Raw genomic sequence first — 25105 nt, forward strand, 5'->3', positions numbered from 1 at the left:
ATCGCAACCTGGGAAGACCATCCGGTGCCATGCCGTCCAAAGGTGGCCGATGGTGGGGTCCAGCAGCCTCGGGGAAGCTTCCGACTTACGATCTTTTGAGGAGATCAAGCTTGACAGGTTTATATTACGAAAGACATTCTAGACTTATATAATGGCTCTTTTTGATGCCTGCAGGAACGCTCAGCATTTGCCGCGTTGGCAATCAAGGAGTGGGTAAGTGAGGACTATTGTGAGATTGGAGGCAATGGCTGTGGTTCTGAAGCATCCTGGATGAAACTGCATTTCTTAACATTGTTCTTTGCCACTTATTATCTTGCCGATTCAATGGAATCACGATAATAATCGAAGGTCAATCGCAGCCGTCGTTCTTACCTGACGACCCAGGACTTGTCAACTTTCGGGACATCAGCGGTGTTCCTTCTTCCGGACTCAAACTGGATCTGTCATCATATCATTCTTCTATCTAGGATGGACTCACACGCTGAAGAGGATTGAAAGAGCTTGACTCTTCATATTGCCTTTCCGATCATACTACAATAGAGGCTAACTGCACCATATGTTCTTGCCAAGTACATGTAGGCTAGAATAAGGACAACTGTGAGACATAGATTAGTTGGGATATCCCGGTCTGAGTATTTCAAGATAATACTCAGAACCTGAAGCTGGAGGTTCCCGGTGAACTCGCAGGCTTTCCGGTAGGGGTGAAGGTGTCGAAATCATGAGCCCATGACTATATAAACACTGTATCACTGTAGGAAGGTATACGAAATGACTGATGAAGCCTTCCATTACTAAAGGGAACGGATGTAGTAGGTAATTAGCTATGTTCTCAGCCTATGCTAAAGGGAGAATGTGTGGCTAAGACTACAATAGCCGGGCTAGTATGGACAAGCCCACGATCTCTTATGCAATGAAAGAGCTGCGAGTGCAAAGTGCCCAAGCATTTGTATGCTGATCTGCCTTTCAGAGGGTACATATACCTGACTTACAACATGCATATCGTGGTAGAGTCTTAATAAGACGCCGAATTGTTTTCCACCGACGCGGCTCTTCATATCCCATATCTGCCTATTTGGAATTCAAGTAACCAGAAGACGTGATGATTACAATACGTGGACGCATGCGCTTCGGTTTTGCCTTGTATACGGTACCACACCAAGGTGAACTGGTCGAGATTTGGTACAAAGGCTACAGTTTTCACAACCACGCCTTCTAGATACATACCTAGTAGCATACCTGCTCACGAGAGCGACTCCTGCAATATTAGGATAGATGTAAACGTAAATAAGGTGAGATATCGACACCACCATGGCAGGTGCCTATAGTCCTCTGGGGTCCTTTGGAAATGGTGACCATAATTTCTCACAGGCACGTGTAACTTGAACCGCCTCCGTCATTAAGACCTTGTCGCTATGTCAGCAGAAAGATCGTCCCGTGGCTTGATGATCTCGTATGGTCTCTTCCAACCCAGAGACCCTCACCGCGTGCGTCAGGTATGAGGGTACCAGTCACGACCCCGGATATCGGAGAACATCCGGGTGTTCTCTGTTCTCCACGGTGCGTCACGGTAGATAAATGACGTGATTTAAGCTTAGGAGACGCTGCCTGTCGTTGTGAGTTCTAGCAATCGTATATAACGAATGCCAGGGCTCAGAATGGAGGTCGTATTCAAGTGATAGCAGAGGGCACCGAACACGCACAATTACGACTCTATTCTTTACCAATTGCAAATATGACATTTCACAAGTATAAAGTATCTATCTGTCTTTTCATGGAAGTAAACTAGTAGATAGTCGTCGATGTGAGTGAGAGGCTTGGTGCTTAGTGACTTACACCAACCCGGTCTTTGCCAGCTGTGCATTGCAGCAACATAGGAAACATTACATTTCTGGCTGAGCTGTGAACCATCATGAGAAACTAATACTATGATCAACTAATCGAACTCTCATACATAGAGAGATACCAGTCATGCCTCAGGTAAGATCTTTCTCTGAAGAAAGAAGGACTCTTGGATAACAAACTTCAACCTCATCCGCCCTGGAGTGGATTGCGACAGTCAAAAAGCCTCGTCTATTCGTAGACACTGTACACTTGCCTAACATATCATAGCCGGCGTTGGTCTGTTGAGAGCAGCCGTTGTTTTGATATTGCTCATGTTGAGACTTCGTCAGCTGTTCCGAATAGCACACACATGGGCCTCGAACCTTCCCAGGGAGATCCCTTGCGGATTTTCAGGTCACGGGCGAGTTGTCTGCCCTTGACATGGAGACTAGCGAATATGTTTTGGTGGCTATGAACTCATGTATTTGGCACCTAGTACGGGATATCATGGCGTTTTATATGGAAGTCAATCACACATGAAGGCCGAATGTAGAGCTGTAAAAGGGAACATATCACCTTGCTGTAGTACCAATTTCTCAATTTTACGTGGCCCGGAGCGATTTCCGACGAATGGAAGTTCATCAGCACCGCCGGGCAAAGAGTGAGTAGACTTGTGGCCGACAAGCTTCTCTGACTGGGCACGTCGATCATTCTACTACCCAAACGAGGTGGCGGTCGTTGGTGACGGCCAAGGCAGTGTCACCCAGTGAACGAAATGAAATCTTGGACAGTGTTTGCCCGAAGTTGCTCACTATCTGGACAGGTTACGTAGTGGCGAAGTATAAATCATGTAATCAGCGACCGAATGGGAATGCCAGAGAGGAACCCGATGTTGGAGCAACAAATCCCGTATCGAGATCTTTATTTCCGCAACTTGCCCACTGGCGGCTGCAGCCTGCACTAGACAAAACTCAACAGAAAATAGCATGCGGAAAGTTACGAGATGAGCTTGATCTGCCGGACGATCCTGCCGAAACAAGTCTTCCCCGGATTTCCAGACCTTCAATAACGAGATACAGTTGCGTTGATGCATTGTTAACTTGTAGTAGATGTAGTTGACCACTTGAGAACGGCTTACTAAGCATCCTATTCTCGATCCAAGGCCCACCCTGGAGTGAGTGGCAGCAGTCTTGTCCATGGCCGAAAAAGGAAGCATAGTTGGGCATATGCTACCTACCTATGTACGATCGTCGCTGCACGGGATGGGAGTGCGTACGGCAGAGGCGGGGACAGAAAATAGTCACCTAGCAAATACTCGCCGGTGCGACCCAATGCCAAGTAACTGGAACAAGAAACATGGCTGTTGCTATGATGTGCCATCTGAGAGGGTGCGTCAATGCGAGAGCTTAGGTTAGATCATGCAGCCTGCTGGCAATGCTTGTGATAGTGGTGGTTGTCCGTAATAAGGATCATGCACGGTCTCGAGAAGTATTCAGACCTACCCGGGCCCAATTATCCAATAGCATAGCATGCTGTCAGACTCAGCTCTATCCTTGGCGATGCGGTCTAGTGCTATGTCCCACCGGCTAATAGTACCGGAATATCTCAGTTGTTGGCTTTGTAAGAAGGTTACCTGCCGCATAAGACATACCTTGTCGTACATAGGGAGAAACAGAACACACAGACTTGAACCATTCACCACCACACGGGCAAGCCAGTGAACGTAGCAAGATTGTGGATATATTCATCCGGGTCAGACCACTATCTTATCTTCCCCGAAAGGAAGGCAGCAGGCAAGCAAGGTGGGGGTAGGGGCTCATGTTCACCAAGAAAGAATATGGAGTGTTGTTTGCTGTCGGATGCTGTACTACTCTACACTTGCATGAAGGGGCTGTTTCAAACCTTTCTAGATCAATCCTAGGTGCATATTCGATCGGATGGGACGGAGCAAAGGATGTTGTTTTGGGCAAGGCTCGACGTCGAAAGAAGCAGTGGAAACATGCATGGAAGCACCAAAGGAAGTGAGTGCGTGCAATATCGGCTCGGATCCCCGCAGGTACGACCATTGCATATGTGTCAGTGTGTAGTCAGCCACAAAGGTCAAAGGTGGGAGGTGTTAGACTATTCAGTAGTGCTGTTGGCCATGGTAGTGTGCATTAGAACATGGGAAGAAGAAATGAAGACAGAGCTGCAGCCTGCAGCAGAGGTCAGAGACCTTCAACCTTTCCCCTGTATGTGCTGTCTATCTGGACATGCGACATAACGCCTTGCCAGCGCTCTCTCCCTGCCTGCCAACAACCACACGGCATCAATGTTTCTGCAAGACAAGCAGCCCTCACTTGCAGTACCCGGCAGTACATATATGCTTTTGGTGAGTTGATGTGTTGTGCATCCTCCCCTTTTCTCTCTCTTCTTCTTCTAGCCTAATTTGATAAGGCCCTGATTTCACTACCTACTCAAGAGTCAAGATATTGTCGTATTGCACTCCCACCAATTCCAAAAGCTTGCTTCTGGCTTGGCTGTTAGGTTCATCTTTAGTTAGTAGGTTTGGTGGAGTTGTAACGGTGGTGGAACTTGACTAGGTTGGTAAGCTTGGGTATCATTCCATTCGAAATTTGAACATCGAAACCCCCTATTCAAAAGGTAGAGAGGAAAGGAGGGGCTGAAGCTAATAATAACAAACCGTATATGTATTCCCCAAGCAAACATGTTGACAAATCCACTCTATGTTGAACAGCACGGTTCCCGTTCATAAACAGCGTTCGCTGAGGAAGTATTTAATATGTCCTAGAGAACTTCTGGGGATGACGTCGGCCATTTCATATTAACCGTTTTTGCCTTCTTGATGCTCTGGATGTTACAGGCCGTTGTCGTCGGACAGGGATTACCCCACCTTATAAGTTGCCGCGAGAGAGAAGCTCTGGCGGGCCGAGTTATCTTCACTTATTAGTAAGTAATCAGGTGTATGCAGGAAGATCTGTTGACCAATGCCAAATCAACCACTCCAAATATACCATGCATGCTCTTTAGGTTCTTTAGGTATTCATGTGCCAAGCGCGCCTGGTGATGGGGAATTGGAGAATGCTCTTGCATTCCAACCAGAATGCTGTTGTTTGGCCAATAGGTGACCGCGGGGTTTCGTCTCGAGTCTTTTTTTTGTTTTATTTTTGGAGAACTGACAAGCAGTCCGTTGCTCTTAGACTGCCTGGGTCATGAACAAGACAGCAAGTCGACTCGAACCCGACGTAGAATCCGCTACTAGTATGTAGATAGTTATCTCACGAACGGCGCCAACCCAGGATTGTATTGCTATGCGAAGCACGCTCATGATGAACGAATCGCGATGAGCTGGCAGAAACGGTCTTGTAGTGGCAGCTGACGATCATGGACGATTCGGGGTGCAACGCTGTCGCTCCTAATTGTTGAGTACCGCCGGAAGTTAGGCCAGCTTGGGAATAGTGCGAACATTCGCTAATTTGAAACATCCAAGACCCCATCACAATCGATGCCCAAAATGCGAGTAGCCTGCCACCCAGAGGCACACTTACATATCACTCAATTCGAGGGTGCGAATAGAGAAGGGGCATACTGTGAACGTGCTGTCAGATGTTATTAAGCAGCCTGGCTTGCTTGCTGGAAGCACGTGCTATGTACTAAACCGGCTCGGGCTGTTTTCGATTGATGGTTGTAGGCTGGGATAGTTGGGAATGCATCAATCGCGATGCAGTAGAAGGGTTCGGGAGGAGAACGGTGGTACGATCAAGATAGCTTTTGCGACAGCCAACACCCAGGGTCCCAAAGCCCCAACCTCGGAAGTGAAATGCTGAGACAAGAGACACTCGTATGTGTAGATAAAGTAGTCGAAGACAGCGAACGATGCAGGTAGTGGTGTGTTTTGGGCGACGAGGTGTATGTACATTATGAGGTATGTATGCAAGTAGGTTCCAGTATGTAATAAGTGTATCTCAAGCATGCCCCCCCCCCCCCTCCCGCCCCCCTATGAAGTGTTTAATGGATCACATCCGGTGTACTACTGCGAGGCACCAAAACGACATTCAAGCCTCCAGGCGGCTGGTTTCCATAGTCAGGTTGCATGTTAGTTTGTAGCATATTACGATAGTACGTGTAGGTAGGAAGAGAAGAAAGACCAAATGCACAGTGTCCAAGTATTGCACGCTCCATTGGCCTCATTGCCCCCCCCCCGGTCTGTCCATCCCATGCAGGCCACAGAAAGCAACCCACCTGCTGTAGCGTATAGGGTGGCCTTGGCTGCACCCAAAGACCCAGCACCCAAGACGGGCAGAAAGGGAAAAGTAGAAGGCGAAGAAGGCCCAGAGGCTACACAAAGCCAATACCCACATCCACATCGCTGCTGTACACGCTACCTGCCTGCCTACTCACGCTACCTACGCTTCGAGACTACCTAACACCACAATACAATCGGTCAAGACATCCATCCCCCAATTCCAGATTTCAGGGACTTTGGCATGAGCCTAGTAATGACGGACCGTGGTCGACAACAGCACTCGGTCGAATATCCACTTCCCATCTATCTGATTTCTGAGCAAAACGATCCAACCCAACGGCCTGAACCACCCGCAGCCGCCCGTCCATTTGAAAAATCCAGAAAAGACGTGGGGAGCTCTCAAGTGTGCCCGAAGTAGCCCGACCTTGCACACTGACATTGGCCGCCTCCTAGCCGCCGCTCTCGGTCACCTTGCCTTCCACGTTTCAAGTTCCCTTATTGGCCTATGAAGACTGCCCTGCGCAACGACACCATCATCGGCAGAAACACGAGGAAACTTTAACTCGACTTGCGAAGCCCCCCCCGCCAAAGCCAGGAAGCCTCCAGACAAAAGGAACACGAAAGAAAGACGCTGGGAGATCAAACAAATACCGACTCGGTTCGGACCTCCAAGGGGACCACGGGCTCGAGCACCAACGCAGGTTAGACGTCAACTGTGCAGACGACGATATTCGAAAGAGACGACGTCCGAAGGCGACGACGACGACGACGACCGGGGCTACAGACAGGTGAAAGCCGCCTCGGGATACTCGACTCGATTCGAACACAGCTGGTTGGGGTTATCTAGCAATCCGGGAATACACGAGAACAGGCTTCGGTCCCTTTCGAAACCGACAACGAAGACGACGCTCGTCGGCCAACTTGCGCGATATCAGTTGGCTCATCGCTCATAACCACTCGATACTCGTGACGTATCGAGACGACTTGTGTGATCAGATCACCTTCATTGACCACGCTCGAATTGGCAGACAGGTGACACCGACCGACATTATCCACTTTCAGTCTACCTCCCACAACAGCACTTTCGCCCCATCATCACCGCCACCTCCACCACCATTGCACCTACCTTGCGCATACGTGAAAGCTGCTTTTCGACCCCTGCGACTGTTGAGTGCGGATAACATTCACTCGAATCAGCACCTCGTCCCGAGTCCTCGGAACGAAGCTGCGCTACTTGTTTCGGTTCACCCTGACCAGTCCTTTGTCGCCTTTCGAATTCGACAAACACTGACGCTGGTTGGGTGAGCGCATGGAGTAGTGCAGAGTCCTGCTTCATTATGGCCCATGCCCCAGCCCTGTTGCGGACGCAGACGGCTCCTGTCTTTCCTGGCACTATGAGCGCCCCACGTCAGAGCCAGCTGTCTGGCTCGACTTTCACGACAGGATCGAGCGCATCCCTGACATCTATGGGTTCTGCGAGTACCCTGGTAGGAGGAGGTCCCGTCATGGCGACTGCTAACATCATCAATGAGAAAGCCGACGCCTCTCGATCTCTCTACCAAATATGCGTACAGCTCAAGCAGAGATTAACGCAGGTCCCTGGTTTTGAGGTACATCTGAACCAACTAAACGAGCTATCGACTACTGGCGAGAATGGAGGGCCGGTGGAATCCTTGTGGCAACTACTACGGACAGGCTACCCTCTCCTTGCCATTTACAACTCGCTGCAGCCTGCAGAACCCCTCGTTGTGAAAGATACCGAAGGGAGTGAGGCCAAGCGGTCAAAGCTTGCCGTCTTCAGATTTGTGAAGGTCTGTCTAGAAAAACTGGAAATTCCCAATTCCGAATGTTTCGTGATCAACGATCTCTTGGGAAACGACACGACGGGATTTGTCAAGGTACTGCTTCCTTTTCCTTGTCTCGCCTTCCGACTGCTGACGGCTTCTTCACTTTAGGTCACTTCAGTGATAAACAAAGTCCTCGACAATGCCGAACAGAATGGCTTGCTGAGGCAAGCCGAGCAGCCATCCCTGACGACAACGCTTCCGGCGCAGCTGGCGGATCAACGATGACATATCGTGACCACATTATCAAGGAAATGGTGGACACGGAGCGCAAATACGTTCAAGATCTGGAGAACTTGTACGGACTCAAGAAGGCCCTGGAACAGCGTGGTGTAATTCCCGGTGACACTGTTCACTCGATCTTCCTGAACATCAATGCTATCCTGGATTTCCAGCGCCGCTTCTTAATTCGAGTCGAGACAGCCAACTCCATGTCCCAGGAGGTGCAACAGTGGGGAGCACCCTTCGTCATGTACGAAGAGGGTTTTAGTATCTACCAACCTTTCATCGCAAACCAACGTAAGGCGGCTCAGGTTGCGAGTCAGGTTTTTGACAAGATCCAGCTGGTGCAGAACCCTGTCGCGATCGATTTTAATACCCTGGATGGTTTCTTATTGAAGCCGATGCAAAGATTGGTCAAATACCCGCTTCTTTTGAAGGTAGGTTTGAGTATTGGGGATCGCCTGAGACTATGCCTGGGAAAGTACCCATGTATACTGCATTCCGAACTAACACCTTCCAGGATCTTCTCAAGAAGAGCGAGGACCCAGAGACCAAGAAAGATCTCACCCTAGGCATAGCAGCTGCCGAAAGGGTTCTTTCCAAGGCCAACGAGGCCGTTGACCGTGATCTACTCGATGAGGCACTGGAGGATCTTATTGTCAGGGTCGACGATTGGAAGAACCACAGAGTGGACTCCTTTGGCAGACTTCTTTTGCATGGGATGTACTCAGTTGTCACAGGCCGGAACGACCAGGAGAAATTTGTATGGGCTGCCCACGCTTTTACCTTTCCGCTTGCGAAAACACTAACAGGATACAGTACGAAATCTATCTCTTCGAATGCATTCTTCTCTGCTGCAAAGAAGTCGTGCCCAACAAAACGAAGGAGAAGAAAGACAAAACGAAATCAGCAATACCGAAGGTTCGCAACAAGAACAACAAACTTCAACTGAAAGGGCGTATTTTCATGACGAATGTTACCGAAGTGTTGTCGTTTGCAGGGAAAGGTACGTTACTTTCCAAGTCCACTCCTCTGGCATGAAGCTAATCGCGCTCGGGTTCAGGTTCGTACACCGTTCAAATATGGTGGAAAGGTGATCCCGGTGTGGAAAACTTCGTCATTAAGTTCAGTAATGAAGAAATCATGAAGAAGTGGGCTGTTGGCTTGGATCAGCAGAGGAAGGACAATGCCCCGTTCGCTGCTAGCCCAGACCAGTCAGCCCCTTCTTTCACTTGGATGCGTAATGCTGAACAATTGGAGAACCCTTACGCTCAACAGAACGAAAGTGACGACGACGAGGAACAGGCCCAGCAAACACCTTCGTCCACACCGAATCTCTCCTTTGGCAGCCAACAACATTCGACAGGCGGGGTGATGACCCGAAATGCATCACATTCGAGCTTGAGGTCGCGCTCAGCAACAGGAGAAAGTACGATGTCGCTCTCTACAATGGTTCGGGCCCCTCCACCTCAATACGCGCTGCCAAGGATTCCACCACCTCTCGATACCCGCATGCCGCCCCCGGCAGGATCGCCTGGCCCACGTCCCGGGGAATCATATTTCTCGCCTACCACTGACTCACCTGCTTCGACACGGACAAGCACAACTGGTAGTATGCAGTTTTCTTCCAGAGCATATCCCTTCCCGAAATCCGGCACACCTATGGGCTGGGAGGACAACAATCGTTATACCGCGCCGGCTATGCCCCGAGCACCTTCCCGAGATGGCCCTTCACCAATGAGCGGCCGAAACCCCCGTGGCCCTTCGCTGCCTGCCATGAGTACGGCGCAGAGCCTTGCTGCGCAACAAAGGAGTAGGTCCTACAGTACCCCCAGATATAAACGGCCCACAGAACCAGAGCAGGAGGACCAATAGCAGTACTCCTGTACCCTGCTGTACCTGGCATACCCGCGCACCTTCACGAAAATAACATTCCTCGATCTCAAACAGGCTCGCCTATGCAGCAGGACCTTCCCATGCGATCCAATACCCAAAGCCCTGGCGTCCAACGTGAGCGTATGCATCAATCCAATGGCTCCTACGGTGGTAAAATGTCCCAGTTCCCCTCGCAGCCCCTTTACCCACGTGGAAGCACTCCGGGTCCTGGTCCTGGCCAACGTGGCGAAAACGCGCCGGCCCCGCTTCAACTCGACAACAGGTCCGCCGTCTCGCCAGCGCTCGGTACCGCCACCCCAGGCAGCGCGCTATTCAGCCCCGGAGATGTTCCCACGCAGCTCAAGGTGAAAGTGCTGTACGATACAGGCACCTACATAACGCTGGTGGTTGCGTTCAACATCACCTACCAATCGATGATTGACCGGATCGACGCCAAGCTCTCGCGGTTTACGAACAGCTCAATTGGTAGGGGCAATTTGAAGCTGCGTTACCGCGACGAAGATGGCGACTTTGTCAACATCGAGAGTGACGAGGATATCCAGATCGCCTTCATGGAATTCCGAGACGGCATGAAAAACCAGTACAACCCCAGCGGCGTCGGAGAAATAGAACTTTTCTGCGTTGGTGATAGTAGCTGAACTTCTCGGACCTCGAGTTCGATGGACGCTATCAATGGCACCACCGATCGACCCCCTTTGACACCACTCACGGCGGCATAATTCTTATTTCTTATCATCATCAACATCGAAGCATTGACGGGGGTGGTTAATAGACCTTCTAAGGGTCAACCAGGCCGACAAAATTCACCTTTACACATCTGCATGACACTGAAACGGCGTACAGTTCTCCGCATAGACGACGCATCACATTGATACCACTTTTTGTTTTGTCCTTTTCAACTTATTGAAAAACCGAGTCCTTTTGTTTTTGCTTCTTCTTTTCTCCTGCGACTGATCATGACACTCACTCTCTACGACTACTATTCTTGGACATACTTTACGAACCAGGTCTTCTTCTTTTTGGGGCTCTTGGGTGGAGGCAAAAAGATGTGGACTGGATTTGACACGCTCATTTATTCTTCGAGATACCAGCACGTTTTGGTTGGTGGAATACCCATTTGCGCTCGCTCTTTTTCTCTTTATTACGGACGTATAACTATGCAGTATATGCTCCAGTGTCTGGGAGGCCAACAGACCATAATGCAAGGTCCAACAAGACAACAAACTGAGTATAATCAGCAGGGAGCCAAAACGAAGACTCCTTGGCCTTGGGCGGTCAAACAAACTTTTCCCATGCTTTCTGCACTACCATGCCTGATTTTCTATGCTGCTCTCGTATGTTGTTGCACGGTCTGGCGCTAGTTATAAAGCGAAGGCGTCTTTCTGCTGGTGTTTCATTCGAGTCCCTTCCAGCATCTGATTTGCGAGCGCGGAAGCGAGGAGTGGTCAGATTCCGTGGGCGATTTTGCGTTGGGTTTGATGGGCTTACGGCAAACGAGCCCAGAGAAGGCGGATCGTGGGAATGGGTCAACCAAAGTCTGACCATTAGGGGGGGTGGATGGTTGTCAAGGGCCAGCTCAATACACTATATAGGAGTGAATTTACACTGCAATTTCATGAAGGTTTTGGAAACTTTTACTGCGGTTTGTTTTGTCCGGTCGATTCCTCTCTCGATAAGCAAGCGAAAGGGCCCCGACTGTGGTTGCCATTGGATATAGAATGACACAGGTTGGGCGGGATTTGCTCTCGCCCTGGAGCACCATTTCCTCCACCTTTCTACTCATGCAGACGGATATCCGTCCTCCGCTGTTACCGGATTCGGGAACGCCTTATGCCACGACGTCCGGATCGATACGAGGCTCCGTTCTATAATGAGGAAAAGGGATGAACGGAAGCGTCCACGAAAGTAGAGTACGACATGATTCTTAACTTTCCCTGCACTAACTTGAGGATTGGCTGGATCTAGCTATTTATCGTTATCACCATTTCCCCGTCACAGACACACGACAGCCCCAGCGACCTGTCTCTATAAATACATAAAACTGTAATCGACACTTGCAGGTCGTTTACTTCGTGACGGAACTCGATAGTCCTGGTAGCCACTTCAGTCTATATCTCTCTCTCTCTCTCTCTCTCAGTCAGGATGCGCTTCCTTTCCTCCCTCCCCTCGCTGACGGCGACGGCGTCTCTGCTGGCCTCGCAGGCCGCGGCCAAGCCTGAGCAGATCCGCGCCGTCCAGGACCCGATCTTCCATTACTACCTGCAGGCGTATCCAGAAGACCGTGAGTCGTTTTTCTAGATCTCATATTTTCCTTTCTTTTGCTTTTATGGCGATTCGACCTGTCCCCCCTTCTTTAGGGACACGGAACAGGGGATATGGAAAAGAAAGGAGAAGAAGGGAAAGACGTGAAGATAAAGGCTGGACAATATAACTGACCCACAGGGGCGGCGGCGCCCTGCAAACAGCCTCCATCCCCGTCATGGGCCCCGAGTCCAGCAGCGAGTACTTTAACATCGCCGGCACCATCCAGAGCACCAACACGAGCCAGTACCTGAGCGTGGGCGACGACTCGACGAGCTACAAGACGCTGACCTTTGCCAACGCGACGGGCGGCTCCGGCACGAACGTGTGGGCGCTCGAGGGGGATACCATCATCACGGGGCAGAGCAGTAGCTGGGGACGCCGTAAGTTTTTCTGTCTCTTGACTAAATCCTCTCGGCTCTATAGGCGAGAAAATAGCTAAGGGAGGAAAATACTGTAGAACTCAATTTCCTTGTGTGCAACCTAGACGGGAACTTCTGGCAGGTCTACCTGCAGACCGGAAGCGCGACTCCGAGCGGCAAGACGTGCAGCAACTACCAATCGCTGCATCTGCCGTGCTTGTGCTGAGCTGGGACGAGAGAGGACATCATCACTTGTAGATAGCGACAAGCTTGGGACAGTTTGCGGTATACGTTTTGTACATGTGCTTGGATTCTTTATACATAATCATACACGGACGACGTTTAGAGACGACGGTACTCTCAAGTATGTCGTTTTCCGTACTCCGAATTCCAGATTCAGAGTAAACGCCCTGTCCATGCTTCGTTGCCAACTCCCTGCCTCGTTGCATTGGTGTACAGTGGAGATGCGCATTTCTCGACTCTTCTTCGTTTTATCGTTTCTGTGCAGTTTCCAGCCGTCGTGTAGAGAGCCCAGGTAAAGCCGAAAGTCTCAACCCTGTGTAGTGTTTATGGCCGTGGCAAGTAGCCAGTTCCATTTGCTTTCTTCCGGCGGACGAAGTGTAGCGGGTACACGTTTCAACGGGGGCTTGAAATACTCGAGATCTTTTGTCGCTGCATGTGCATTGCCAGTTTGTTCGATACTTCCACCATTTGTCGACATCGTACAGGCAACTTCCTTCTTGTCCATAGTCCTGCCTGCGCCCGTCTACTTCTTCTTGACGCCGGCGACCCTCTTGTGGAATCGCGACAAATGGTAGTTGATCTCGTCGGTCCGCGGCGGCGACGGCCGGGGCGCATCCATGCAGTTGCGCAGGGCCTGTTCCATCTGCGCGCAGCCGGAGGTGTTGTATCCCGACGAAGCCCAGCAGGCTACCAATCTCAAGGTTAGTAGGCGGTTCCCCTCCTGAAGACACCAGCTGCTAGATAACTCGGCCGGTAAAGAGAAAGTGAAAAGGTTGTTACGTACCGAGGACGGAGGACATGAGCTGCATGCAAGGCCGCTCGGCCTGCTTGTTGGGGTTCTTGACGCGCAGCACCCGCACGGGCGGCAGACGGATGGGTTTCTGGGCGCCCGACATGATGAGGCCCTGGCTTTTCGCAGCTTGGTTGGGGATGATGCTGAGAATGGGCAATGGGACGGATAGAGAGGTCGAGGTGGGTGTGGTGGTGAAGCTATTCTACTTCTACTTCTGCGCAACGCAGCCGAACGACGGACGGGTCGACCTCAATTGAATTTTCGGGTCTCGGCTTCTTGGGCGCCATCCCGCACCGGTGACATGGACCGTGCGCTCACCCATGCCCGCCATCCCTCCTCCCCCCCTTTCCCTCTCTTCCGGCTCCAAAGTTCTATCCCATCGGTAATGTAATCACAAGCAAATAGGCCAAGTATGGGTGTGCGCATAAATTGGAAGATATTAAATCCCAGGATAACCTCTATTAGATGTATAATATTGCACATGATGTACTATCATCGTCGTACTTAATCATACATATAGTAGTATCTGAGTGCGCTGTTCCCATGACTCCCCCCGTGGTAGGAACCAATACATTTCCAGACATAGCCATTGTCTTTCCCGTTGCCAATGCAAAGCGCTGAAACTCTTATGCGGACGAGAATGGTAACGTATCGTATACACGCTGAATAACATCGGCCGCCAGATGAAGAAGCCTCCGAGTCTCCGTCTGTGTCTCCTTTCTCTCTAAGTCAACAATAGTGTCGGGTCACTTAAGCTTCATCTCCATCGCCTTCTTCATCCATTTCATCACCTTCTGCGTCGTCGTCATCGTCGTCATCATCGCCTTCTGAGCTTGCGCCGGACCCGTCACTATCCGCGTCGCTTCCAGGATCGTAATCCTCCTCGTCCTCATCCTCATCGTCTTGTAATTGCTGTTCCAGCTTCGCAGCTCTTTCTAGCTCCGTCAAGCCGTCATCCTCTGCATCACCGTTGGCCTCCCTGTCGGCGCCCTTCTTGCCGCCCTTTGCGTTCTCCGCAAGCTGCATTTTTGCCTTCCGCTGGTCCGCCATACTCCTATCCTGCAAACCGTGCTTCGCGACGTACTTTTCATTGATGCCGCCGTAGTCCTCTTGGTCAATCATGGCGAACTCTACCTCTTCTGTCGCCTCGGTGTCCCCTCCCTCACCCGTGAAAATTTCCACCACCATGTTGAATGTCCGTTGCAAGACACTTGTGTAGCTGATAGCCGCGATGCGGTCTAGCGGGATGAACATCAAGGGCTTCTTGAAACCCCAGAGGATGCCATTTTCGAGGAAGAACAGAAAGCCATCCTTAGAGCCCCGGAACGCCTTCACGTGTACTGCCTTCTCTTTCGGCCTGTGTGACTGTTTTACGAGGCTGTGAAATTTGGCGGGGTCGGCAGACACGACATGAACGCCTTTGGAGCCTGCTTGCAGGCACTTGTTGATTGCCCAGTGGAACAGTGTACTGTACGAGTCCGAGACGGCAGAAGCCGCACTGGCGTTCGGGCCACCTATCGCGCCAGGCTTCGGCGCGCCCGCCGAAACCGTGAAGACCAGGGGTTCTGTTTCCGAGGTTGTAGAGTTTTTCGAGAGGGAAGATAGGTACGAGTTGGGCGGAAACAGGACGTAGTTGTGCTGCACTTGCGTCTTCTCGGGGACGGGAATGTAGAAGGCATATTCGATGTCCTTCCAGGCGTAGATCATGCCGGCGACGGGCGCGGTGGTGTTCGGGAATCGAGCGTACAGATGCTGGGCCGTGAAGCACAGGTCAAACTTTTTGCGCTGGGGCACCGAGACCGAGACTTCTTTTACTTCGAGCAAAATGCTCTCGGAGGCGACATCGGCGCTCGAGGCGGTAGCTGTGCCATTGGTAGGGGCGCCATTCTTGCTAGTGCTAGGCTCTATGTCGACGCGACGTCGCTTGAGGGCAGGCTCTGAGGATGAAGGATCGCCAATCTGCTCGTAAACGAAGTCGGCGATGTTGTTGAATAGTTGGACCCTCGAGGGGTCATTGGCAGCCTTCTCGATCCCTTTCAGAATGTCAGGTCTAGACTTGAAGACGACACCAAGCTTCTGGGTGTCTAGTCCGCCAGACATGATGGCGGGAGGAAATCAAGGTATGTGTCCCCGGATGTATTTCGTCATTCAGAGTGCGAAGAGGGAATAGATGGCCCAAGGTGGTGGTGTATTTGGCAAGAAAGACAGACTAGATTGATCTGCTTCTTCGGCTCGTTTAAATCAATGGCTTGGGCGGGAATATAATTCAGGCAAGGCTGCAGAAATGTAACAAGTGGTTGTCCTTGCCGCGCGCCAATGACGGAATTGTTTGATGGTGTCTTGGCTCCTTATCAGGGGGGCCTTCTTTATCTTAGGAGGTCAGCTATCCTTTAGTTCAATTGACCTTGAACCTCAATTACTGTCGTCACTTACACCTACGATACAAGATACCAGGACCACACACTAGAAGCAAACAACTGGTGAGTAGTTGCTCCCTGCTATATTAAATAAAGCCTCCTCTGATAGTGAAATACTGCTTTTATTTTACCAGTACTTTTCCAAGGTTCCCTGAACCATATCCCGTTGGACGTCCGTCCTATTGGAGAATGTTGAAGAATATTGGACGTTGGTCCCTGACTTGACTGAGCCCACTAGCCCACCCAAGCTCAGCCCCACCTAGGCTACATAAGTAGCCCAGGGAGCCACGGGGGAGCCACGGCTAAGTCCGTCTGGCGGCCTGACATCCTGACGTCCAAAGCCAAGCCCGCCCTCTTAACGACAGTTTCCAACAACCAACCCAGGAGATTTGGGGGAGACACAGAGCATATAGAACGAGCTTTGATTTCGCCGTAAGGTTACAAGCCCGTCTTAATTTCTCTCCCAGTCTATCATTTCTCCAATTTGCCTCTATCCGCAATCATGTCGCTTCCTAATATCTGGCATCACCGGAAGGTCGCCGACTCATCGGCCAAAGGCTGTGACTTATGCTACAAGACAACTACAAGTGTCCTTGTTACTCCAGATAAGCAAGACCACTTCTATGTCTGCGCAGCTCATCTGAAGGAGGTTCGCTTCTGCAAGCCCATCGTCGACCAAGCTGCTATCGATGCCAAGAAGCAGAAGGAGAAAGACGATGAGATCATTGCTCAGGCCAAGAAGGATTATGACGAGAAACAGCGCAAGAAGAGGGAGGCTGAGAAGGGTGACGACAAAGACTCCAAGGATAAAGATAAGGCCAAGGACTCTACGGCCGAGGCAGAGAAAAAGGACGAGTCGAAGCCCAAAGACCAGGTTCGCCAGCTGCCTCACGTAGGAGCCTTATATGAATTCTGTTGACAGGGAGTAGGACAAGGCCGATTCCGAGAAGGCTTCTCAAGACGAAGAGCCGCGCGTTTTCGAGTTGCAAAGGTTGTCCTGTTTCGCAAACTCCCATCTCTTGTTCTTAGACTGACTCCGTACAGGACTTTCTACCAGCAGCGACTGAACAAGAAGCGGCAAGCCGAAGAGCGAAAACGGCAAGCTGAGATGTCGCAGCGGAATCGTGAAAGACTTAGCATTCCGTCATTCTTCCCAGCTGTGCCCAAGGATAACATTTGATGTTGACGCCAGCGCTGAAGTCTAGAGACACTTGCGAGTCCATCCTATCAAAGCCCATCCCCCTATCGGCACCTCCACCACTCGGAAAAGTCCAATGCCCGAGCAGAAAGAAGTATGATGCATGCGACTAGACTGTATCACCAAGCCCAACTTGCGCTGTCCTCAATATTCTCAGGTGGTGCGCTTCCGCTTGGTAGTGAATTCTACACCTGCCTGTGACTGTGGTTGACAGCATTTGACCATAAGATACGAGATAGAACTGCTACTGCCCGTTGTTTAGGACGACATCACTACTGGTGCTTCATATGTAGCACTAGCACTCATGACACGTAGCAATGACCCTTCGACCTCGCATTCTCTTCGAAATCTATAGCTTTCAATCAAGGCCCGATCTTGAGTCTGTAACCGAATGTCGGCTCACATCATGCGAGTCTGTCTTACCGCAATGAACCTCGCCTGCCTCTACTACAACTGGTCTAGATAGGGTCACAAGCTTACCGCTGCCAAGTAGAAAAGAAGGGTGACGGTGCGCTTATCTTTTACAACATCGATGGTTTCTAGGCGACGGCGTATCGCAGCCTTTGATATCGTTCTGGGGTCGGCTGATTGTTTGTGGCAGTTCGACCACGGCCTCGACCAGCAGTAGCCAGCTATTCTGCAACCCTATTTCCATGCACAAGTATTTATCAATACTGCTCAAAAGGCCAGAATCTCACCGGAATCATCAACCTCCATGGCATTCTGACCACACCTCTTGTTCTGGCCCCTTCAGCCCGTGGACTTTGCGCACTCTAAAAAGACTAGTGCTTATCCTTCGCATAAGCACAAGCGACCACCACATATTCGACGTTACCTTGAGCAATGAGACGGGGTCTGTTGGGTATATTAGGCTGCGCCGCCAATGGTTCTACGGCTTTTTGGTTGGGTGTTGCATGCGCGCTCCGCAAAGGTATCGGGTGACAAGGCATCGTCGCTTCTGCAGATCATGGATCAACATTTATCGACGCCAGTTTCCCGAGTCGGCCACCAACAAGTGCTGCAAGTATGCGGCAACCGGGTACCTTCGTCCCGCAATACGACACAGGGTTCCGCAGGACATGCCATCTGCGGACGATACAGCAGGCCATTTCCCTTCGCTTTGCTGCAAGTTGACTGCCTGGCCAATATTCCCGCGGTCCTTCTCTCACGCTTCCTCTAACACGTCAGCCAAAGACCCGTACTATGTGTCTTGTTTGCGGGATACGACACTGTCAGCGGCTTATTACTAGATGGGTGTCTAACACTATATCATGGAACCCACGGCTTCTCGAATGTCAACAATCCCCGCAGCCCCAGAACGTTACAATTATCCTAGCCACGGCCATTGGCTATCCCACCCACCATTAGCCATGCCTCAAGCACGCTCTGGGTAAGGCATCTTAGAGCCAGGCAGATGATGCAGTATCTGGGACCCCACTATCCACCATTGGCTGAATGACGCTTTGCACGCAGAAGCCGGATGGTGCACTTCCTCACGATGCCCTACGAAAGCTCGGGATATATGGCGCTGTGAGCTATGTCTGCGGGGGCTATCTGTATCCACGGCGGCACCACGTTCCTAGAACTACAGATAAACTCCAAGTGGAAAAGAGAATGAACTTTTGGGTCTACCTGCAGCCTATCAAGCATGCCGACCATCTACCTATCAGATTTACGACGATCAAGCACGTCGAGCGTATCCCGTACGAGATACGGAGCCTGAGGTCAGAGAGGAATGTTGGGCCCGGTGGGGAAAACGGGCACGCCTCAACGGACTCGCATAAGTCCCAACCTCTTCTCCCCAGACACTTTTTGAAGTACATGAAGCTACCTTGTTGTTTGCCTACATGTACAATATCTGACACGTCAGACCCCAAGCCATGCACAAAACACACATCATCGTCGAGTCACCTCACCTATTCACCCATCCACCTCAGCATTTCAGGTGACGGCTTTTCTTACACGATAGTTGGTAGTCTGGATCTATCACGGCCAAATACTCGGTTTCCCGGGATTTATCACTGCTTTCGACCCTTACTTCCTCGGCTCTAATACGCCGGCCAAGGTCTTCCAGGACAACTTCAAGAAAACGACCAAGTGTGGGTAATATATAGCTGTCCAACAAGAGACTAGTGCTGATGATAATCGGAATTGACATCAGTAACAAGCAATAATGGCCATCTTCCTTCGATCAACCCCCTGGGGTGTGGCATTGCGAACTGAAGCGATTCCCATACCCAGCATACAGCGGGGACGAAGGGTGGGGGTTCGATCCTTCAATGCTGTTTTGAGGTAATGGCATCTCGTCATGGTGTCATCCCACACGGCTTTCATTGCTATCTACCGACATATCTGGGGTTCGGCCATGGTCAAGAATCTAGGCCAACAAGGTTTTGTGCAACATGAATGGAAGAACCGCAAACTTGTTCGCCTCCCCTTATACTTGACTGGCCCCTCTATATCATTGAATCATTCCAGCTGGTGGGCTTTAGGAATATCTTGCGCTGGGAACGAACTGGCTTTGAGGACTCGATGTGCTGCTGTGTGTACATCTCCTTGGCCGCCTCCAAGGAGTAATGGACACAGTATCGGCCTGCACCTACGGCGTGTCGCCGCTCATGGAGGCAACAGCTTACAAGATATGCATCTCGGGCTCTTCGGCTGCACCTAACACCATGTGCATCCGGCCTGATCTTAGTTTGACCTGGACGAGTAAGAGTCTTGATTCGTGCGGCTCTCTCGTTTCGGACATGGCCTACTCAACCACATATGCTGGAGGGTAGGGTACCTGTGTGGCTGAAATTGTCAGGAGAGGAGGGCTTTTCATCACACCAAACCTGCCGATGTGGCTTACACCATGTATCGTCACGCGTTTCAGGCGGGCGCCTTCCTTTCAATCGGGGCTGCGTGCGTCGTCATCACGAGCGCTCGCAGGGAGCCCGACTTCGGAAGCGTTCTCCGGTGTAGTACCGGCACGGGGGTATGTACTGGCCTTCCCAGTTATCCCAGCCACTGGCCGCCGACACGACTCTTGTCTCTTGCTGTCTTTCGGTGAATAATCGGTTTGAGACCCAGGGAGATCCCCCCTGGCCCCCTTTAGCTTAGCGGCAGGCATCAATGCCCCCCCATGGTGCTACAAATCCCGATGCCTTCGGAAGCACCGCTGTGAGGGCGGGGGTCAGATCCCGGCTCCTTGCTTCGGGGTTCGGATCCTTGCCCAGTATGGAGTGCAGCAGTACCTGCTTCTATAAAGTGAAAAAAGTGCTCCAAGATTACTATGTTCGGTATCCATCAATGGAAAGTTCTATCATATACTCGATACTTGGCAGTCTACATATTCCGATTGGGACCTGATCATTGTGTTCATTTATGGCCTGCCGGGGCTTTTTACATTCACCCTTGACGGACAAGCAAGCCGCCGCCCCTGGCTTGCCTAGCTTCTTCCCTTGACCGAACAAGCAAGCAAACACACCTTACGTTCGATTCCACCTGTTGCGCTTATTTTTATTTCATTTTTGTTTCAGTCTCCTTCCCATGCTTGTTTGTCTGTCAGTAGGTCTTTCTTTCTTTCTTTTCTTCCTTGGCTTACCGAGCCCAGGCCCCCAGAGGCCGCACCGGCAGCCCGCACCTAGATTAGGCATAGCAGCCGAAAAAGGAAACAGGGCAGTTACAAGTAACACAAGTCTGGCACACGGGCGGCGGCGGCGCCGCCACATGCCGCATATAGACAATTACACAATAGTGCAAACTCAGTCCATCATCCTTGCCCTCCATGTTCTCCTGGTGAAGCTATGTCCTAAACGGGGTATCGGGGCGAGAGCAGGGTGCGGAGGGTGACACAAACACCGCAGCGGCCCGATAAATAGAGGAAGCGTAATACTCTACGCAATTTGGGCAAGGCCATCGTGGACTCTCGGGCAGCCGATGCCCAAGAAATTACCCAATGTAAAGCCCTTAAAATAAGTTTCGCGCTGCCAAGAAAAGGACACATAGTGGCGGTTTCTTGTCAGAACCAAGTATACTGCAAACCATTTGTCCCTATGTCCACTCAGGGAGAGAGGATGAAAGTGCCTCTGGCGCAAAAGGCGCACCGATACGGGCGTCCTTGTTCTATAGTTGCAATGTAACAAACATGACCCTGGGTTTGTTGCTTGCCACGATGCTTCGAAAGGGATAAGTTGCATAGCATACCATCCGCCGGCCTCGCCGAGGACCCGCCGCTTTCCCTTTCGGAAGGATGGATCATCGACTGCTGCCGACATGCCCTGTTTCCCGTGGGATCAATGACAGCAATCTTGGTTTACTCCGTGTAACATAAATTTCCATATATAGCCTTGCCCCTTGTAAATGGAAACGATGGATCTCCCGCCCGAGTCCCCCACGGGCAAATCCTTCCAAAGGCCTGACATATACCTAAAATGGCAAAATCCCACAGGTAGCTGGGTAGGGCTGACTGATGATGCGGCATCAATGCGTCGGCCGGACTGACCTGCGGTAATTTGGTTTCATGCCCATGACGCGCGCCAACTTTAGGCACCATCCAAAAGCCGTGGTTGCAAATGCAGCGGTTACAGGAGCAACGTGACGAGTCGTCCTGCCAAGTCACGCCCGCGTCGGTCCAGTTGCCAAGCTTCCAGGGGCCAGGGTAGAAAGAGCTCGCTCGCTCCGGTTCATACATAGCGCCAAGAAGCGGCATATCTCGATGAGCACCGATAACGAGCGTCTGTCTGTATGCCTGTCCAGGGGTATTGCCCCAAGAGGAACGCCTGGCGAATCTCTTATTCGAGGCATGCCGGCCACAAATCGCGGGGGCCTGCGAGTTGAATCCTGATTCTTCCGGCAACCGGCAAAGGACTCCCTTCGCCTGCTGGATGTCGATCTGTTCACGGCAAATACGAGATGACTGCTGCAGCAAACAGGACCAACATGCATTCAGCATCTTAATCCCGGGACTCTGCATTACCCTGCAAGATAGTATATGATTCGAATGCAGCGTTCTGTAGTGTTCCTACCGGATGGTCCGGTCGCCTGTCCCCAGCCGTGATGACTGGGCCTCATACGATAGACGACACAAGCATTCATTCTCTTGGCGAAGGATTCTCACCCGGTCAACTAACTTAGGAAAAACTCTACCACAAAGTTCCTCCTAGTTTAGGTTGACATAAGCCCAAAGCGGTAGTGGCTTCGTGGATCCCTTCATGGCGGTGGAACGTCACAAATGGCTTCAAGGAGTTTGATCGTTTTATCCAATCATTACTTAGGGCAAACCGCCATGTATTCCAGACGTAGAACGGCCTGGTAGTGGCTGCTGTCATGTCGGATTTGTTGCCTATGCGAACCCGAGGTATGAACATTTCCATTCTATGGAACCAATGCAGACCTTCTGAGTCAGCAAACATCCGATGATGTAGTGGTCGGTCATTTTACGCCCAGCTTGAATGTGTGGACAAGGCATAGATATGCCCTTAGTCTTTATCGTTAGCAGTTGAGTCAAACAAATGCTGACAAGGCACATTGTCTCAATCGTACTCGCGCCGCTTGCCAATCCCAGCCTCACAGTGATTTGGCCGCAATGGAACAACACATATGGGACTTTACGTCTCAGGGAGGCTATGCCAGCCACTTTCGATATCGCGGGGGTACTGCACGGTCAAGTAAAGGATTCCGTGGACCATGGGGAAAGATAAGCCCTAGCATAGAGATGTCGGCGGAACTATCCGGGTGTGGTGCCGTCAGCCGAGTACGGAGGTGTTGAGTGTGACAGATAATTGATCACAGTTGACCAGTCATCAAGACGATGATCGATCAATCCACCGCGTGAGGTTGGCAGAGAGCACAAGGCGTGCAAATAGCGATGCCGAAGGAATACGTTAATGACATAGGCAACGAGGTTATTACTGTCATCAGCGGGGAAAGAGGAGCTTGGATCACCAGTCCAACGTCAGCAGTCAACTGTAGTGTAGTTTTTTGCAGCCTCTGCCGTCTGCATGTAAGATGGGAGGATTCATGCGGGCTGACTGGCTTGGAAGCAGATCACTATTTTCTATTTATTGCAGCGTTTATAGGTTGCCGCTCCGGGGAGGCATGCGGATGGACGATCCGGCAGAGCGATCAGACTCGTCAACTGCGCTTCGTTTCAGCGAGAAGGTCGGACACACCCACTCGCGACAGCTACACCTCAACCCTTGCCACGCAAATCGACCAACTTGGGCGGAGCATTTGGGGTTGGGACAGTTGAGGCGCCCCTCAAGCGCCCCATGTTCGAGTGCTGGCCGCATCCACGACAGCGTTTCCACGAAGATGTGCCCACAGGGTGCAGTTTTCTTCGCCTCGTTGCCTGTACCGTTATGGTCTACGATGAACTTGGAGTTGGCCAGTACTCGGCGGCACATCTTGCATCTCAGCTCTTTCTGCTCATCCTTTGATGCTGTCGGCGCGGCCGCCGCTGGAGTCTCGTCTTCAAAGCGAATCCACTCAGGTTCAGGGGCCATATGCGCAGCTCTCGATTCTTTTAACTTCCGGTCATAGAGCCATTTCTGATAGATGGGATGACTTTCGACGGCCCCGTCGCTGTCTGCAGGGCAGCCCATCTCCCACCACAACTCAAGCTGCCACATGAAGCCCGAGTTCGGTTGAGCAATGGGTCTTGCTTCCTTTACACCCTTCAGGGCTTGGGCAACCGCGTCTGTTGCCGTCTCCCGCCGTTGAGCAGTAGACATGGCTGATGCATCGAACTGCTTTCCACCGTAACGATGTGGGTATTTGTAGAGGAGATAAGCTATCGCACAGCTTACCGACCGAGACTTGCCCATGGCACAATGCACAAAGACCGAACCAGGGGAATTTTCCGTATTTTCCTGCTCACTTGACGCCGACCCGGGCGGATATAGACCGCGGTCAATAAAGCGCACAGCGGACGGGAAGTGGACGAGCAGGTCTTGGTCTTCCATGTCGTCCACGTCGATACTCAAATGCTGAAACTTTTTGGCCTCCTCGCCCCAGCCCTCAAACGAGTAATTGATGACGGAAAGTACATGGTTGATATTCTTCCCCTCGAAGGCATCAGCTTTCCTCAGGGCAAAGATCCTGTTCGTTGTCAGTGTCCGTCATTGCTGCAGGTAATGCAGATGCAGGCATGTTGCAGTCACAATCGCATGGCCGGAAATTGTGCATGGCAATGGAATAGATATGATAGCTCGATGAAATGCCAATGCAGAATTGCTTACCCTCCTACATAGAGATTGTCCTTGCCGGGTATCCTGTCGAGCGCCATGGTGGTTGGTGACTGGGGGTTTGAAGAAAGGTCAGTACATATGCGCCTAGCTCCTAGATTGATGCTGACTAGAACAAGTACATGGCATCTGCTTTCTGGGCAGACATGACAGATCAATTACATAGGAACAAGGGCGCGTGACTGAGAATCAACGGCGTCAATCCAGTTGTTTCGCCGTGGCTGCCTGCGGTAATTCGATGGCGAATCAACGACCGCTTTGATACAGGCAGGCTCTCTCAGCTTCCCTTGGGCAAAGGTACAAGTTGTTTGCTTACCTGCTTTAGGGTATATTCTATGTTAATTGTCGAGGAGTAATTGAGAGTAAGCAAGCCTTACTTACGCCTTGGATAAGTTTTTGGTTTCTTTCTGCCTCCAGTCCTTCTCGCTAGGTTACTTGCCGAAGCAGGTACGTACCTGGAAGTATGAGGTAAGGTCTGGTAGGTAGCCTTGACCTTCCTTTTACCCCTCGTCAATCGTAGCGGGGCAGCT

General features: G+C 51.2%; 6 protein-coding genes across 6 annotated transcripts; 3 read left to right on the forward strand and 3 right to left on the reverse strand.

The window, feature by feature from the left end:
• Positions 1 to 7404: 7404 nt before the first annotated feature.
• On the forward strand, positions 7405 to 10667 carry PG994_001750 (CDC24 Calponin; the record flags this gene model as incomplete). The annotated part of the gene is made up of 6 exons (XM_066853159.1): positions 7405 to 7984; positions 8023 to 8570; positions 8654 to 8896; positions 8953 to 9139; positions 9197 to 9946; positions 10084 to 10667. 6 exons carry the CDS (start codon positions 7405 to 7407, stop codon positions 10665 to 10667), a joined length of 2892 nt encoding a protein of 963 aa, XP_066721300.1.
• A 1504-nt stretch (positions 10668 to 12171) lies between these two features.
• Positions 12172 to 12918, forward strand: PG994_001751 (uncharacterized protein; the record flags this gene model as incomplete). Its single annotated transcript, XM_066853160.1, has 3 exons — positions 12172 to 12310; positions 12495 to 12713; positions 12818 to 12918. The coding sequence occupies 3 exons, from the start codon at positions 12172 to 12174 to the stop codon at positions 12916 to 12918; spliced, it is 459 nt and encodes a 152-aa protein (XP_066721301.1).
• Positions 12919 to 13458: 540 nt separating this feature from the next.
• Positions 13459 to 13831, reverse strand: PG994_001752 (mitochondrial 37S ribosomal protein mS37; the record flags this gene model as incomplete). Its single annotated transcript, XM_066853161.1, has 2 exons — positions 13459 to 13622; positions 13720 to 13831. The coding sequence occupies 2 exons, from the start codon at positions 13829 to 13831 to the stop codon at positions 13459 to 13461; spliced, it is 276 nt and encodes a 91-aa protein (XP_066721302.1).
• A 647-nt stretch (positions 13832 to 14478) lies between these two features.
• Positions 14479 to 15828, reverse strand: PG994_001753 (uncharacterized protein; the record flags this gene model as incomplete). Its single annotated transcript, XM_066853162.1, has 1 exon — positions 14479 to 15828. The coding sequence occupies one exon, from the start codon at positions 15826 to 15828 to the stop codon at positions 14479 to 14481; it is 1350 nt and encodes a 449-aa protein (XP_066721303.1).
• An 819-nt stretch (positions 15829 to 16647) lies between these two features.
• Positions 16648 to 17325, forward strand: PG994_001754 (uncharacterized protein; the record flags this gene model as incomplete). The annotated part of the gene is made up of 3 exons (XM_066853163.1): positions 16648 to 17019; positions 17075 to 17136; positions 17190 to 17325. 3 exons carry the CDS (start codon positions 16648 to 16650, stop codon positions 17323 to 17325), a joined length of 570 nt encoding a protein of 189 aa, XP_066721304.1.
• A 6077-nt stretch (positions 17326 to 23402) lies between these two features.
• Positions 23403 to 24616, reverse strand: PG994_001755 (uncharacterized protein; the record flags this gene model as incomplete). Its single annotated transcript, XM_066853164.1, has 2 exons — positions 23403 to 24429; positions 24570 to 24616. The coding sequence occupies 2 exons, from the start codon at positions 24614 to 24616 to the stop codon at positions 23403 to 23405; spliced, it is 1074 nt and encodes a 357-aa protein (XP_066721305.1).
• Positions 24617 to 25105: the final 489 nt, after the last annotated feature.

This window comes from Apiospora phragmitis (genome assembly GCF_038363925.1).
Source record: "Apiospora phragmitis strain CBS 135458 chromosome Unknown utg000002l:1.0-5516284.0:1.0-5523493.0, whole genome shotgun sequence".
Taxonomy (NCBI): Eukaryota; Fungi; Ascomycota; class Sordariomycetes; order Amphisphaeriales; family Apiosporaceae; genus Apiospora; species Apiospora phragmitis.